Source organism: Paramormyrops kingsleyae, chromosome 19 (assembly GCF_048594095.1).
Source record: "Paramormyrops kingsleyae isolate MSU_618 chromosome 19, PKINGS_0.4, whole genome shotgun sequence".
NCBI classification, from domain to species: domain Eukaryota; kingdom Metazoa; phylum Chordata; class Actinopteri; order Osteoglossiformes; family Mormyridae; genus Paramormyrops; species Paramormyrops kingsleyae.
In genome coordinates, this window is record NC_132815.1 from 2,897,251 (window position 1) to 2,912,578 (window position 15,328).

The following is a 15,328-nucleotide window of genomic DNA, read 5'->3' on the forward strand; positions in this document are numbered from 1 at the left end:
TATGGCAGAGGAGAAGCGTGGCCCCTCACAGGGGGATGCCACAGATGCGTGACAGACCCGTTTTTAATATTTTTGGGGGCATGGGATCTATAAAGAAAAATTGGCCACGATCTGCCATGCCCTGATTCGCCAGAGACTCCATTCACGCGCCTGCTGTCATAGCAACCGCAGCTAGCGGAGATGTGCCGCTGATGTGGTGTAAACACGGTGCAGAGAGGAGTGGAGCCCGCTGACACGGAGGAGCGCGGAGGTCCTGGGGCCTGTGGGCGGTTCCTGACAATTCAGCGCTTGGCGGGTAAACAAACAGGTTCCACGGAGGCGTATGTACGGCGACGGCAAACCAGTGCCAGCGTTTAGCAGATTCTTTCCGGTTGCTGGCTGGCTGACCCTTCTTGGGAAGAGGCTCCTTTTCAGAACAGAGTCTTGGTGTTCCTGCCGCTCGGCAGGGTGAAGTACAGCCTGTGTGTGGGGGCCGTGTCACATGACGCGCAGGAGGGGCAGACAGCTTTCATTAGAGCACATGGCTGCCTCACTTTGGGCTCACGGCCTGTCGTCGTCAAGGAGCTCAGGAGAATAGACGTATTACTTCATTAAAAATGCGCAGACAGTTTCCGTTTGCCACATCGCCGAGTGCCACTGCACTTCCGAGCTTTTCCGGAAGGACCTATTAATCTCGGCACAAGAGCACTGCAGTTCCTCATAGTGGTTCGGCTGTGCCATTGTCCCTCAACGACTTCCTGTGTAAACGCATGAAGAGGAGGAAAGCGCTCCTACGCGCACCCATCACTGTCCAGACGGGAGAATCCAGGAAGTGGCGTCCCGCTTATGATGGCTGGCCCCCCACGACAGAGGGCCCCTGGAAGAACCCAGTCATGAACATAAGGGCGCTGGGGGGATGCTGCTTAATCCCGCCCCCTCTGCAAACACCGAAAGGGCACATGCCCACATCCTCCTCCGCTGCTGGCTGCACCTGGGCATTCAGTGAGAATCAGAAACTGCAGCTGAATTTCTGACCCTCTGTGCATCATTTTTTAAATTTATTTTGCAAATTACAGAAAGACTGGCACAAGGCCGCGCATGCAGGAATGCAGATACTGTTTGCGGGGTTTCATGCGAAACTGGCCCTGCTACCGCATGGAAGACAATTCAGAGAGAAAAGGAACAGATGTGCTGTGCCCTAATCCCTCTGAAGGGTTTTCTGTAGTGCTCGCTTTTTTACTTTATCCAAGTGAATTTTAAAGTTTTAAGCCCACCTTTAATCTCCTCTAAAAGGGTGGTCATGAGAAGTGACCCCCCCGCCCTCCCCCAATGTGCTGCTGGAAAACTCGAGTTTCTGCTCAAACTGCAGAAATACAAATCAAAGATCAGGGGGTGGGGAATGTGGCTGGAAAAAAACTAACCCTGCAGAATGAAGTATTTTTTATGCATTCTGGAGAAGCCATCTTCCCTTCCGGTGAGGAAACAGACCTCCGGTGGGAAATAAATGATCCCCATTAAAAACAAGGATGCACAATATACATCCCATACGCGGCGACAAAGCTCAGCCGCGGCCCCCAGTGCCTCACCAGCCTACACATATTTCCACAGCCCTGTTTTGCTTGCTGCTCCCAGCCTATTCAGCAGCTCAAGTGCTCAAAGCCTTGGCTTGTAAATTGCTTGAAAGCAAACTCGCACGGCTGTTTGCACGGCTCATCTTTCACTGTGTCGGACTCCATCGTTCACTCGTCCCCAGAGATCGAGCTGAGCCCAGCTTGAACTGGGTCTTTTTTTTCTGCGGCACAGAGGCCAATGAAACGCATGAGCCTCCTTCTGAGGATACAGGTGGATTATTCCATCGAGGGAGACCTAAAAGAAAGACCCGTAGGGCCCAGAGCTGAAACGGCAGGGGAAGCTGAATCGTAAGATCCAGCCGTGAGATAGACGATGCCGTATCTGGAATCGAGGGGGTCACATGACGTCCTGATGCGGAGTGCAAGAATTTCGAGGTGCACTGAACCGCATTAGAGTAGGGTGGGGTATTTTGCAGCAGATCAGCAGTGGACTGTGGTGCCCACGGCATTAAACAGAACCGTTAGCAGCAGGAATGCAGCACCATGCTGCGTTCCCCATTCCCATGCATCAGCCGCAGTCGGAGAAACAGGTATGTCAGTCAGATCGTAGCCCTAAAACAAGAGAATAAATATTTCACCTGTGCATTTTAATGCAAGTAAGCCTCCCATTCTATAGAAAACTGCATGACTTCCATATGGAACATAAGGCGTCGTAGAGCCGCATGTTTACTTGGATTTACCTAAAATGGCATTAACGTAAACAAGCATGCGTCGTGCCGTGAAATCGCAAGCCAGCTTTGCATATCCTTGCAGCTCTGAGCATCAGTACTTCTGGCTGACAAGCACGAATGCCTTCTAAACACGTACCTGATTAGACACAGGAGAGCCGCACCCGGCATGCATGCAGATCTGTGTGAAACACGGAGGTGCGGAAGCGCTTTCATCCTCACTCAAGGGCAGGGAGCGTTTTCCTTCAGGCTGCCACCTGGGGAAGCCCTGTACCCCTTCAGTGACGATGCCCCATAATCCTGCCATGTCACTTTCATATTGTGGATCTGGACGGGGGTGCCACTAGAGATTTTGAGCCCCCAACCCAGATCAAATCAATTATGTTCCAAATTTGTTACGGCCCCCTTTGGAATAGTCTTCACTTTCCTCCCCTTTACGGCAGACCTGGATGTGCACCATGAGACACAGCTCTCACTGGGCACCGTCAAGCCCACCTACCACACTTCTGCCCTACCTGCAGAACAGCGCCCTCATGTGAAGGGGCATGAAAAACAACAGGGGGCAATTCTAACACCCAGGGTTACCTATTAGGAGAGCAGCAGACTACTGCAGTTTTTCCCAAAAGACGAGGAAAAATGAAAAGCTGAGAATCATCTGAGGGGAAAAGTTTTATTTTCCCCTGCAGCATAAGCTCGCCGAAAAGCATTCAAAGGTGGAACGGATTGCAAAGCGGGTTTTGGCGACACTGAACCAACCTCTGACAGCCTGAAATGACCCTAAAAAGACAGAAGCAGCGCTGTTATCAAAAGATGAGCACCAGCGATGACAGTGACCGTCTCCCGAAGGAGATGGACATGTGTAAAGACAGATAAGGACCGGGGGGGTCTGCCTGAGTGGCCCAGCATTTGGGCTTCAGGGGTGTGTGTGTGTGTGGGGGTGGAGGGGCACGCAGGCTGGGAGATGCTGGAAGAAGATATTGGGGTCTCAGCTATTTAAATTCAACACAGCACTTGGCGTACATCTTGCGTCAGCTACCTGTCAGAAATCCATCGTCCATCCGCCCTCCTGTGGGTCATGCATGTCCCCACGTGATGTTTGCATCGCGATTCCTCCCATTTGTGCACATGCAAGACACAGGGTGGTGCTCTTGTAAGAGCAAAGGGCCAAGCAGAAAACTTTTTAATTTACATTTTAACTGTGTTCATTTTAGTCTAGTATAGTAGAATTACAGTCCTACGTAGCAGATGATGGTAATATAGAGTTAATCATCTCTCCCTGTGTTTCAGTCTTCATTTCGGATTTACATCACAGATTTTTGTTTCTTCTTATTCATGACTGCCAGTAAACAGCACGGAGCTACAATTCAGCCAATCGCAGCGAGCATGTCTATCATTAAAAACACATCACTCGTATCTGTTGTCTTCACCAGGTTCAGGTTGGGATACTGAGGAGATTGGACTCGGCAGCGGTTTTTAATTACTGTACTTCATCCAGAAAATTACAATATTTCCTCAGTCAGAACAGTGACAATCTGGGTTCAACTTCTCTGCCTTTTCATCACAGGCCTGATTATTACTTTTCATCATGCCTGCTCCCGATTGGCTGCCCCCTGCTGCTCCAGGGGACTCGTGTCACTGGCATCCTGTGTGATGTGGAATTGCCGCACTGGTCTGAGTCCCGCGAGGTGGCCGTGGGTCGACGACTTCAGCTCTGAACAAATTTGCTTGCTTCTCGATAGGTGGCGCGAATCGTCATGGAGATGGCCGCAGTCGCCTCGGTGACTCACCCTGGCTCGGGGGCCGGATCTTTTCCCGGGAAAGTCACCGGAGAGCAGCGGGAGCCTCTCTGATGCCCGCCCCGCCCCCCCCCCCGTTTCGCCATCTCCTTCTGGGCTTGCCGCATGGTATCAATGGCAGCTTCAAAGCGGCTTTGAAACCGATTGGGATAAAGAGTGCGGCTGAAGCACAGGGACTTGGCTCCCCAAGGCAGTGCCCCCTGGTGGTGGGCAGGTCTCATGGGAGTGGTCAGGCCCCACCCAGGGGACTCGGAGCTCATCTATTCCTCCTTAGGGGCAGGAGGGGGGGTGGCAGTAGCCTCAACTTATAAGGAGGGGCACCTTACCCCAAGACGGGGAGTTTAAAGGAGCCGGCTGATGAAGAGGAACTCGCCGGAGGCAGGGTAACCATGACAACAAGGCTCGTCACCTGTCTAAAGACCGCCACTCACCTGTAAACTACACACGGCGGTTAAACCACTCGAATCACACTAATGATTTACTTATAGTATTTAGATGAAGCGTCTCTAAATGCCAACGCGACATTTGCCTCACTTGTACGTCGCCTGGACAAAAGCAGATGCTAAATAAATAGGTCACAGTGCTTGAAGGACCAGCCTGGACAGCGGCTGTGGGTGTCTGACGACGTCTTTCTCTGAAACGCACATAAAGCTGCAGCTTGATGTGATCTTTAAGCCACGCGAATGGAAACTCCCCTGTTGGGTTGTTACCAGCAAGTCATTGTAATATAAACAGCAGTGAAGGTCGGGGTTTTTCCTGCATGATCTCCGTCTCTTCACCCCACTCACTGCTTCCCTTGTATGTGGCTGGTTATTCCTCCCCCCCCCCATTTAGCCACTCCCAGAGCTCACCACATCACACGTTTGTTTCCCTTTGATTATCTTTGCCCCCCCGCAGTGATTTCCCATCATGCCACGGAAGCATGTGCCCTCGATCGTCACCTGCAGCCGCCACATGAGGACCTGCAGGCAGGGCTGCGGGCTTCCTTGTGACGCCTCCCCCCCCCCCCCCCAGGTCAGGGTCTCCCGACACGCTGGGAGGATGTTGCTGCCACTGCAGGGAGGGGTCATCACCATCGCTCTTCCCCTTCCTGCTTGTCAAACACATGATTTTACTGCTCCTACAGAAATAACACGTTTTTCCCTCGATCGATTCACAAATGCCCCTTATTGTGTTGTGTGCCCTTGTGAAATACCCTTATTGCTATACAGCCAATTCTCTTTTTTGTTTTACGTGTACGTCGCTGCGAAAACATCCCGCAGCACGATTCAAGTCCCATCTGGAAAAGGCAGCGGCCGTTACTCAGGACCAAACTCCATAAGCAATAAACATGGTCCCTGTCAGCAGAAAGATTAATAATCGCAGGATGGAAGTCAGCGCTTTCCCAAGTACATGCACAGCTCTTTGACCTTTCACCTGGGGACATGGGACATACTCGTTACTCGTGACAATGGCACAAAGAGCCGGTGTGTCCTCAGATGGCATAATCAGGGAAATCACACCAGCATGCAAATCTGTCCCCGGTGACCTAATTAGCCAGCCCCTGATTAGAGGGGATGTTTTATTCAAAAGAACAACAAATTGAAAAATCAAAGTGCGGGCGGTTGGAAAGGCGGCTGTCACTGCAGAAACACTGGGTGGTCTGGTTGGAGGCCCCGCCCAGCCCCATCCCATCCCATCCCATCCCATCCCGGGGGGGGCACAGGACTGCAGGAAGATGTCAGCCCAGCAGGGGACCCGAGGGTTTGGGGCTGAATCCTTGAGCTGCTCCTCCACTGATATTGAGACGGCCAGCTATTTCCTAGAGGGCAGGATCTTCCACACAAAGGGGGGGTGGGGGGTTTAACTCAGTTAACCCCCCCTACCCCCCACCACCTGACAGTATTTCTCTGTTTTGTGAGGCTGGATTAAATTCCACAGAAGAGCCGTGGCAGGCGATACGACTGCAGTAAGTGAGAGAGACAGCAGAGAAAGTTCACAGCCCCGTCGGGGGGCCGGGGGGCCGCCTGCACTCAGCCACTCCGGCGTGACCCCCCCGGCTCCGCAGGGCGCAGCACCGCTTCTGCCGACGGTCTTTATCTTTCCCTCTCTTGCCGAGTGAGTAAGACGATTTCGCAGGCGCTTGCTGGGTGCAGAAAGCATTAACGGGCGTGCTCTGCATGTGGAGGATGAGCAGCTCTTCGGCGGGGATTACGCAGGGGGCAGAAGACGCTGAGATGGACAGTGCAGAGCTGTGATGTGCTGCCAGCGAGAAAGTGGGTCTGTGGCATAACTCGCACATGGCAGGCAGGAGGGAGAGCGAGCCCAGAGACACAGAGACAGTGAGACAGACAGACAGACACACAGACAGACACACAGGCAGAGATAGAGAAAGACAGAGAGACAGACAGGCAGAGATAGAGAAAGACAGAGAGAAAGACAGGCAGAGATAGAGAAAGACAGAGAGAAAGACAGGCAGAGACAGAGATACAGAGAGACACAGAGACAGTGAGAGACAGACAGGCAGAGAGACAGACAGACACACAGGCAGAGATAGAGAAAGACAGAGAGACAGACAGGCAGAGATAGAGAAAGACAGAGAGACAGACAGGCAGAGATAGAGAAAGACAGAGAGAAAGACAGGCAGAGACAGAGATACAGAGAGACACAGACAGAGACAGTGAGGAAAAAGACAGGCAGACAGGCATATCACTGCAGCCAGGAGCCGAATGTTGAGTAGGCGGCGCAATGTGGGATGGGTTTATAACTTATCTGATACCCTAACCCCCCCTACCCCTTGTGATAAACCCCTCCTACTCGACACTGCCCCTTCCACTCAATACTCTTCTCCCAGCTGCAGTGATATATACTTAGACAGGCAGAGACAGACAGGCATGTAGGCAGACATAGACTCAGGCAGACAGAGAGACAGACAGACAGGCAGACAGGAAAGGAGACTAACTCACATCCAGGGGAACAGCTATGATAATACAGTGTTAGTCCAACATGTGCAACAGGCAAACATCACCCTCTAAGAGAATGTGACAGTGGCAGCCAGGTGACTATCACCCCGGCCAGTGACACGCAGACCTGGGCTGCAGGAAAGTCCAGCAGGCAGAAGTGACACACCGGGGTACAACTGACTCAGAAATGTACTACTTTAATGTGTCACATTGAACAATAGAACCAGCAAATCAGCATGTCACAAAATTAGGACGGACCCGTTGAAGAGGGGAGTGTGGCTGACTGCAAATCAAGATCTCACACGCGCACTCGCGCGCGCACACACACACACACACGCACGCACGCACGCACGCACGCACGCACACTGAAATGCACACATGCATGCAAGCACGCACACAGATCAACGCACATCCCAGACACTTGCAATTCCATGCAGCAGTTACAGAGCCGGTCTGTGAAATTAAAGATCAGTTTTTTCCTTTCGGAAGGATAACAGCGACCCAGACGCTGAAGGAGAGAGCAAACTTCTCAATGCGAGTGACCTGAGATGGCAAGTGTGTGCCATCATTTAATGGGGAAGATCCCCAGCAGATACAGGGCAACCCAAGCAAAACACTCTCCCTTTCATTCCCTGTAAAATGATACATTACTGAATCCCTATTAAACACACACATTCTGCATAGAAAGATGATTCTGCCGTCATTTTAAGCTGGTCTAATAGCACTGTTTTTGGGTGAGATGGAAAGAGAAATTAAAAATAAATTTAAAAAAAAGTTCAAATCTAATAAATTTAATATGAATTATCCAAGTCATGGAGGGTGGTTTGTTGACATCAAATGTAACTGGGCTAAATCGCCGACTTCATACTAACAGGTCCAAAGGTCCCCAGGAGCCCGACACACACAGTCGGGGCCCCAGCTTCAAATGTCCATCTTGCGGGTAGTGGGGGGTCGATAGGGGGTTGCCACAGGAGGATGACACAGTTCCACATAAACTTGTACCCCCCTTACTGGGGTACTACGGTACGGCCCGGTTTGGCCTCTTTGGGGGTGGAGGGGGCATCAGCTGTGAGTCTGGGTCGGGGGGGTGCTTTCGCGGCTGTGTGCCCAGTCGGTCCAGAAACTCGAACAGCACCTCCTTGGTCACCGGCTGCTTGATGCTGTTGCACACAGCTGTGGGAAAGAAATGGCAGAGGGAATTATCACTGGTGGCCAGAGGGGGCGCTCATCTCTCTGGATAAGGAGCCAGAGCACAAAACCAGTGCCACGATGTGAAAAGTAGCGACGGGGGGAGGGGGGCATCCAGTCAAAAACTACCCCATGTGGGTGTTAACGAGCAGGGGTAGCAAATCTTACCCGCAAAGGGCGGGTGTGTGTGCAGGTGTTTGGGATAACCTGCAGGTCAGCTGTTCAAACCCAGGTGTCAGGACTCCTCAGCCAATCAGTCCTCTAATTAATAATCTAATTAGGGAGTTACAGTGAAACCCGCATGCACAGCGGCTCTTTCTGGGTAAGACTGCCCACCCCTGTAATAAAGACACCCAGCCGAATGCCAAGTGCGAGGGCGCAATTGCATAGGGGAAAAAAAACAAACAAAAAGCGCGAATCAGCGGTGAGAATGTAACCAGATACCAGGAAACCTCAGCCTTCCCCTCTTACCAGAAAATGTAAGTGCAGACGCCTTGCTAAAAGCCTTTCAGAGGAGCGGCGAAGCGGGGGCCAGTTAAACAAACGCGACAATATAAAGAGCTCCAGGCAGCAGTAATCGGTATCGACGGCTTGACATGCCCCCCCTCCTGAAAATCTCTCTCTCTCTCTCTCTCTCTCTCTCTCCTCAGGTTAGGCGGGGATCGGAGCGCCACAGACGGGAAACGAATGACAGAAATCGTTTTTAGGGGGCCTGCGAGAGCCCCGCCCTGGACAGAAAACATGCCAGGATAAGCACATGCTCAATTCAGCACCGCCAGGACCAAGTCTGGGACTGAAAGGTTATCGGCACTGACCCTTCAAGGTGAGGAATGGGGAATGCAGGAAGAAAGTAAAAGTGTTAAGATGGAAGTAATTTTTCCCTTTTGCACACACAGACAGACACACAGGAGGTGCAGAGAAGGACACACACACACACACACACGTCATGTGATTCTCAGGCATGTCACGGGCATTCCCCGGGTCCTCACCCATGGCTGTGTCGTAGGAGTTGGGGAAGCTCTTGTCTATTCTCTGCCGCATGAAGACCCAGCCCTCTTCAGCCGCGTACTTGCACTCGATGATCTTGTTGTCGTACTGCTTCAGCTCCTTTGTCACCTGCGCAGATAGGGGGCGATGTTTCTCAAAGGTGCATCGACAGTTCGAAGTGTAAGCTTGAGGTTTGCGCAGGTGAGCTGGCCGGGCCCATCCACGATGACCCCGTGACCCCACCTGAGAGCCGCTCGGCCTGGGGCCCCGTGACCCAAACTGATGGCAGGGAGCGCCCCCATGAGGGGGTACTGGGGAACAGTGTGGTTCTGCTACAGATACGGCAAAGTCACCGAGCACAGCTAGCACTGTCATTAAAGATGCCTGCAGGCTTCCAGATGTCCACAATAAACAGATTCATTACACAGGACGTATTATCTCTCCCTCTGTCCTCATGGGAAAAGGAGATTTATTTTCTCTCCCTCCCAAAATGAAGCAATGGGATCCGTCTCCAGACAACACTGCCCCTAGTGGCTGGAGGCCAGGTAGACAACTGGCCCAGCTCCCAGGTGCCGACTCTAGGAGCAGAACAACAGTAAAGACCTAGGAGCTGAACCTCATCGACGATCAGGAGGAGGAGGGCAGAGACTGACTGAAGGGCCTCTATCTCAGTGGGGGGAATCAGGCCGTCTTTGAGTGCGTGCAGGGTTTTTAGAAACCCAGACACGTTTCCCCGCTCCTGACTGCAGAGGAGGCACTAGGAGTGTATATCTGACAACAGGGATTAGTTTTGATTCAGCCTGCTTATATTCTTCCACAGTATAGACCCCGGGCCGCAGAGGGGCACACCAGAACGGGCGTCTTCCAAAAACCCACGTTACCTCAATGGGGGTGACACTCCGGGGCCACGGGGGCCAGCAGGAGAGTTTGTTTTGCGCCGCTCTGCCCCCTGTCTTCCATCAGAGAGGCTGTATGCATCAGAGAGGCTGTGTGACACATGGAACATAACCCAGCCGAATTCGTTTGATTACAGCCAATGGTTGGGTAGCCAGCTGCCTCGTGGTGGTCAGTCGGCAACCCAACCGCCAGAAAGCCAGTGTTACAGGACGTATCCCACTTACAGTACACAGAAAAATAACTTGCCGGAAGGTTTGAGAACTTTCTGGCGTGACATTGATGGCATGATAAAAATAGAAGCCATTACTACACATCTCTACAAACACAGGAGCGAGAGAAGCTCCGTGAGCCACTCGGCGTAGCTCAGTGTGGCCCCTTAGATCTGCAGAAGAGGTCTGTTCTCCACCCGGCGTCAGACTGACGGGGCACCTTTGCCTTTGTTATGGATGAGGCGGAACAGTTCCCAGAACCGGCGTCCTGTTTATTCCACCTCAACAGTGAGTCTCTCTGACGCTCAAGAGGTGGGGGGGGGGGGGGGTTACCGAATGAACCAGTATAGGGGGTCGGGGGAACGGAGCGTGGGAGTTGGGGGGGGCACTGAAGCAGGCTGGGGGCTCACGGTACGTTTATAAAAGACGCTGCAGTAAGACCAGAGCTGCAAGGGGCGACTTATGGATCCAGGGTGAGCAAGAGACCATGTCATACAAGATCCACCCCCCGCTTCCATTTCCCAAGGTAGAGGAGCGCACTGCTTCCACGTGGGAGGAAACTGAGGCTGAGCAGGAGGTGAGGCTGAGGAGTCAGTGAGGCTGAGTAGGAGGAGGTGAAGCTGAGGAGGCAGTGAGGCCGAATAGAAGGAGGTGAAGCTGAGGAGGCAGTGAGGCTGAGTAGGAGGAGGCGAGGCTGAAGAAGAGGCAGCAGGGCAGAAGAGGCAGTAAGGCCTAGTAGACAGACACGAGATGGAGGAGGCACAGAGGCGGAGGAGGCAGAGAGGCAGAGGACACAGATGCCGTGCGGCACCATCCCAGGGGTCCCCGGCTCTAACAGGCACCTTGCTTCTTATATTTTAAAACGTCACTCTGCCCAACAAGGTGACTACAGCCACCCACAGACGCCACAGGCAGTCAGCGTGCGTGAAGAGCCTGGCAATGCCACACCAGCAAACACCACAGCGCCCAATGGCATGCCAGCCAACGCCAAGCTGGCACCCCAAAGGCATGCCGGCAAACGCCACGCCAGCATCACGCCTCCCTAAGCCACACTGGCTAACACCACGCCGGTCAGTGCCACGCCTCCCAAAGCCACACTGGCTAACACCACGCCGGCCAGTGCCACACCTCCATAAGCCACACTGGCTAACACCACACCGGTCAGTGCCACGCCTCCATAAGCCACACTGGCTAACACCACACCGGTCAGTGCCACGCCTCCATAAGCCACACTGGCTAACACCACACCGGTCAGTGCCACGCCTCCATAAGCCACACTGGCTAACACCACACCGGTCAGTGCCACGCCTCCATAAGCCACACTGGCTAACACCACACCGGCCAGTGCCACGCCTCCATAAGCCACACTGGCTAACACCACACCGGTCAGTGCCACGCCTCCATAAGCCACACTGGCTAACACCACGCCGGCCAGTGCCACGCCTCCATAAGCCACACTGGCTAACACCACGCCGGTCAGTGCCACGCCTCCCAAAGCCACACTGGCTAACACCACGCCGGTCAGTGCCACGCCTCCCAAAGCCACACTGGCTAACACCACGCCGGCCAGTGCCACGCCTCCCAAAGCCACACTGGCTAACACCACGCCGGCCAGTGCCACACCTCCATAAGCCACACTGGCTAACACCACGTCGGCCAGTGCCACGCCTGCCAAAGCCACACTGGCTAACACCACGCCGGCCAGTGCCACGCCTCCCTAAGCCACACTGGCTAACACCACGCCGGCCAGTGCCACGCCTCCATAAGCCACACTGGCTAACACCACGCCGGCCAGTGCCACGCCTCCCTAAGCCACACTGGCTAACACCACGCCGGCCAGTGCCACGCCTCCCAAAGCCACACTGGCTAACACCACGCCGGCCAGTGCCACACCTCCATAAGCCACACTGGCTAACACCACGTCGGCCAGTGCCACGCCTGCCAAAGCCACACTGGCTAACACCACGCCGGCCAGTGCCACGCCTCCCTAAGCCACACTGGCTAACACCACGCCGGCCAGTGCCACGCCTCCATAAGCCACACTGGTTAACACCACACCGGCCAGTGCCACGCCTCCCTAAGCCACACTGGGTAACACCACACCGGTCAGTGCCACGCCTCCATAAGCCACACTGGCTAACACCACACCGGCCAGTGCCACGCCTCCCTAAGCCACACTGGGTAACACCACGCCGGCCAGTGCCACACCTCCCTAAGCCATGGTCAATACGGCGGGTCCCAGAGTCACTCCAGCCAAGGCCAACGCCGCCGCACCCAATGCCATGCCTTCCAAGGCCTCGCCTCCCAATGCCACTTCGGCCTACACCACACTGGCCAGAACCACCACTTAATCTGGGCCACCAAATCATGTGACAGGGACACAGAGACCCAGAATGCACTGTTTGTGCCTCCACTCACATGCCATTCATCATGCATTAATGAGTTTGGTCTTCACCCACAGCGGAGGGCCCCCAGTCTGGACGTTCCTGGTTCTGACGGCACAACACTGCCCGTTATTAATCACAACCACTATGCTTCATGGAGAAGATGGTCCACGATGCTGTCAGGATCACAAAGGCTCCGCCCACTGTGCAGTGACAAAAATGACCCGAGTGTCATCAACACCCCGAGGGCATCTGCCAGACAACAGAGCGCCCCCTTCCCAAACACTCACGTCACCATTAATGACGCTCATTTCCAGTTGGGATTCTCCAGTCCCCTCCATCCATCACACACAGGGATGTGAGTGTGTTACTAAGTCCAGGCAAGGGGGCCTTAGATACCATCCGTCATAAACAAAAAACCCCACATACCCTGTGAAGAGGGCTCATAAAGGCTCGGATTTAACCTTGATCAGAGCGGCACATGCTCAATTTACAGCGTAACCGACCTCCACAGTCAGGTTAACTAGATTTGTGGATATAAACAAACCCAAACCTCCCAAGATGACATTTAAGGTCTTCCTTGAGAACGTGACCAATATGAAATCAGTGTTCTGGCAGCGAGATAACAGGAAGAATTATGGATTGGGCCTGCTTCAGCCTGCAAACATCTCTATTGTCCCGCAGACACGGACCGGACTTACGCACTGTGCTAAATGCGTCCCCTGGTGCCATAAAGAACCAGATTTACAGGGCAGACTGTAAACCTGAGCTGGGGTAGAGAGGGAGCCGTGTTTCTCATGCTCGCCAATGTATGTATGGCTGCCTGCGAGGGGGAGGAGCCCAGGGCTGGGCTGAGACGGCGTCACCATCAGGCACGTCATCCTCTAGACCGAGCGAGTGCCCATGTGCCCATTCGGGTAGCAGGATGTTTCAGCGTCCAGCACGACCGTCACGAAAACATAAGAGTCGCCGGCTGGATTTAGACCGTTAATGACACCTGATAAAGAAAACAAAAATGGGGGTTATAGAGCATCTAGTGAGAGAACAAAAAGGGGAATGAGATGCTGAGATGGGGAGACCAAACCGGCTGCTGAAACGACAGCGAGGTGCCCGCTGCCCGCTTACAGAAGGCCATTAGCAATGCGCTTCTTCATGCCACAACCATACGGGCCACCGCACGCAGCAGCAGCACTCAAACACATCCTGAGCCTCCACACATCTAACACGCGGGCGAAACAACCAAAACATCCTGCCCAAATGGCTTATGGGAATGAGCGCAGCAGGACCTCTTCTTCATCATGGGTCTTAAGCACCATCTGGTTTTTCCAAATGGCAACAGGCCACAGAGATACCAGCCTGGAGGACGTCAGAGAGACGGGCAGTGCGGTCTCACCTTCATCTGGGAGAAGGGCCTTTCGTAGCCGCCGACGTACAGCAACCCCACGGTCTTCGTGAGCAACCTGCGGAGACAGACATGCGCGTTCAGGCGGCTTCCTGAGAGCCCTGGAACAGCACGGGGGGCCGGGGGCCGGGGGCCAGGGACACGCAGCCCAGGCACGTTTGCCGATTAGCCGGCGAAAGCCTCCTGAGAGCAGCTGTGGCACCGAGGTCATTAGCGATAAACGAATCTCCAGGGTCTCGCCGGGGGTTTGTGTGTGAACCAGCGTCGCTACATTCAAGGTAAAAGATGCCGAGGGACAGAAAAGGGCACCATTTACTCCAGAAGTGAAACTGATAATTACTGCTGAACACAACGCCGTTGATCGACAACTTTTAGCACATCCTCCAGTTTTTGGGTCGTGACTCACTGACAAAGGAATAACGTGGGTCTTGAGGCTAAACATGTTGAGAACCAGAGCTCGAGAAGGACTAAATTACCATGTTCTGTATATGTACCGATTGATCGTTTCCATTGCTGCCATGGTGCTCCATACTGGGTCGTTTCCCGTCTTGCACCCATTTTCGGGATGACCTCCGGACGTCTGCGACCCTGCGCAGGGCATGTGGTTATAGAAAATGGATGGATGGATGTTTCTACTGTAGATTTGTGAATTACTTTTTTTTTCACCTTGCCACGAGAAGCACCTCGAGTGAGCATAAAAACATTTGAAGCTATTTCGTTTTGCACTCCAGTGTGTTTCCACTGACGGTTTTTCAGTTTGCAAGTTCGAAAAGCAGAAAACAGGTGGATGGAAACGCGCCCTAGCGTTACGGTGAGGGGGCGGCTACCCTAGGGCCCCACCGGGCCTTGGCGCTCCCATGTCTCTGGCAGGCAGCATCAGGGGTCGTCAACACACCCCCGGTTTAATTGTCGTGGGCGAACCCGTCACAAATGTCGACAAGCGGAGGTTAATGTCGGCCTGACACTTCGACGGCAGACGGCTGCCAGTCGCTCACCCGGGGCAGAGTCCCTCAGGGGTACTGATGGGTAATAATTAAGGCGGGGTTCCCCTTTCTCCCTAATAACTGGAGAGAGGGAGGGAGAGAGAGAGAGAGAGAGAGAGGGGTGGGGGGCGGGGGGGGGGGGGGCGGAGCCACCATAGTGCCAAGGCTCCCCTTAAGATAAACAGGTTAATAAATAATATGGAGGCACTGTGACTCAAAGCCAAGATCGCTCCATACAGCAGCTGGGGCGTGGGACCTTAAC

The 15,328-nt window shown here is 53.7% G+C and overlaps 1 protein-coding gene across 1 annotated transcript in view; it reads right to left on the bottom strand.

Annotated features, from left to right (window-relative positions):
- Positions 1-7,197: 7,197 nt before the first annotated feature.
- The window catches only part of rngtt (RNA guanylyltransferase and 5'-phosphatase), a 62,652-nt gene continuing 54,521 nt past the window's right edge, over positions 7,198-15,328 (bottom strand). The window contains exons 14-16 of the mRNA XM_023810268.2: positions 14,075-14,141; positions 9,194-9,320; positions 7,198-8,189 (exon numbers count right to left, since the gene is read on the bottom strand). Coding sequence (XP_023666036.1) covers positions 8,035-8,189; positions 9,194-9,320; positions 14,075-14,141 — 349 coding nt within the window. The 3' untranslated portion in view covers positions 7,198-8,034. The remainder of the gene's footprint in view (positions 8,190-9,193; positions 9,321-14,074; positions 14,142-15,328) is intronic.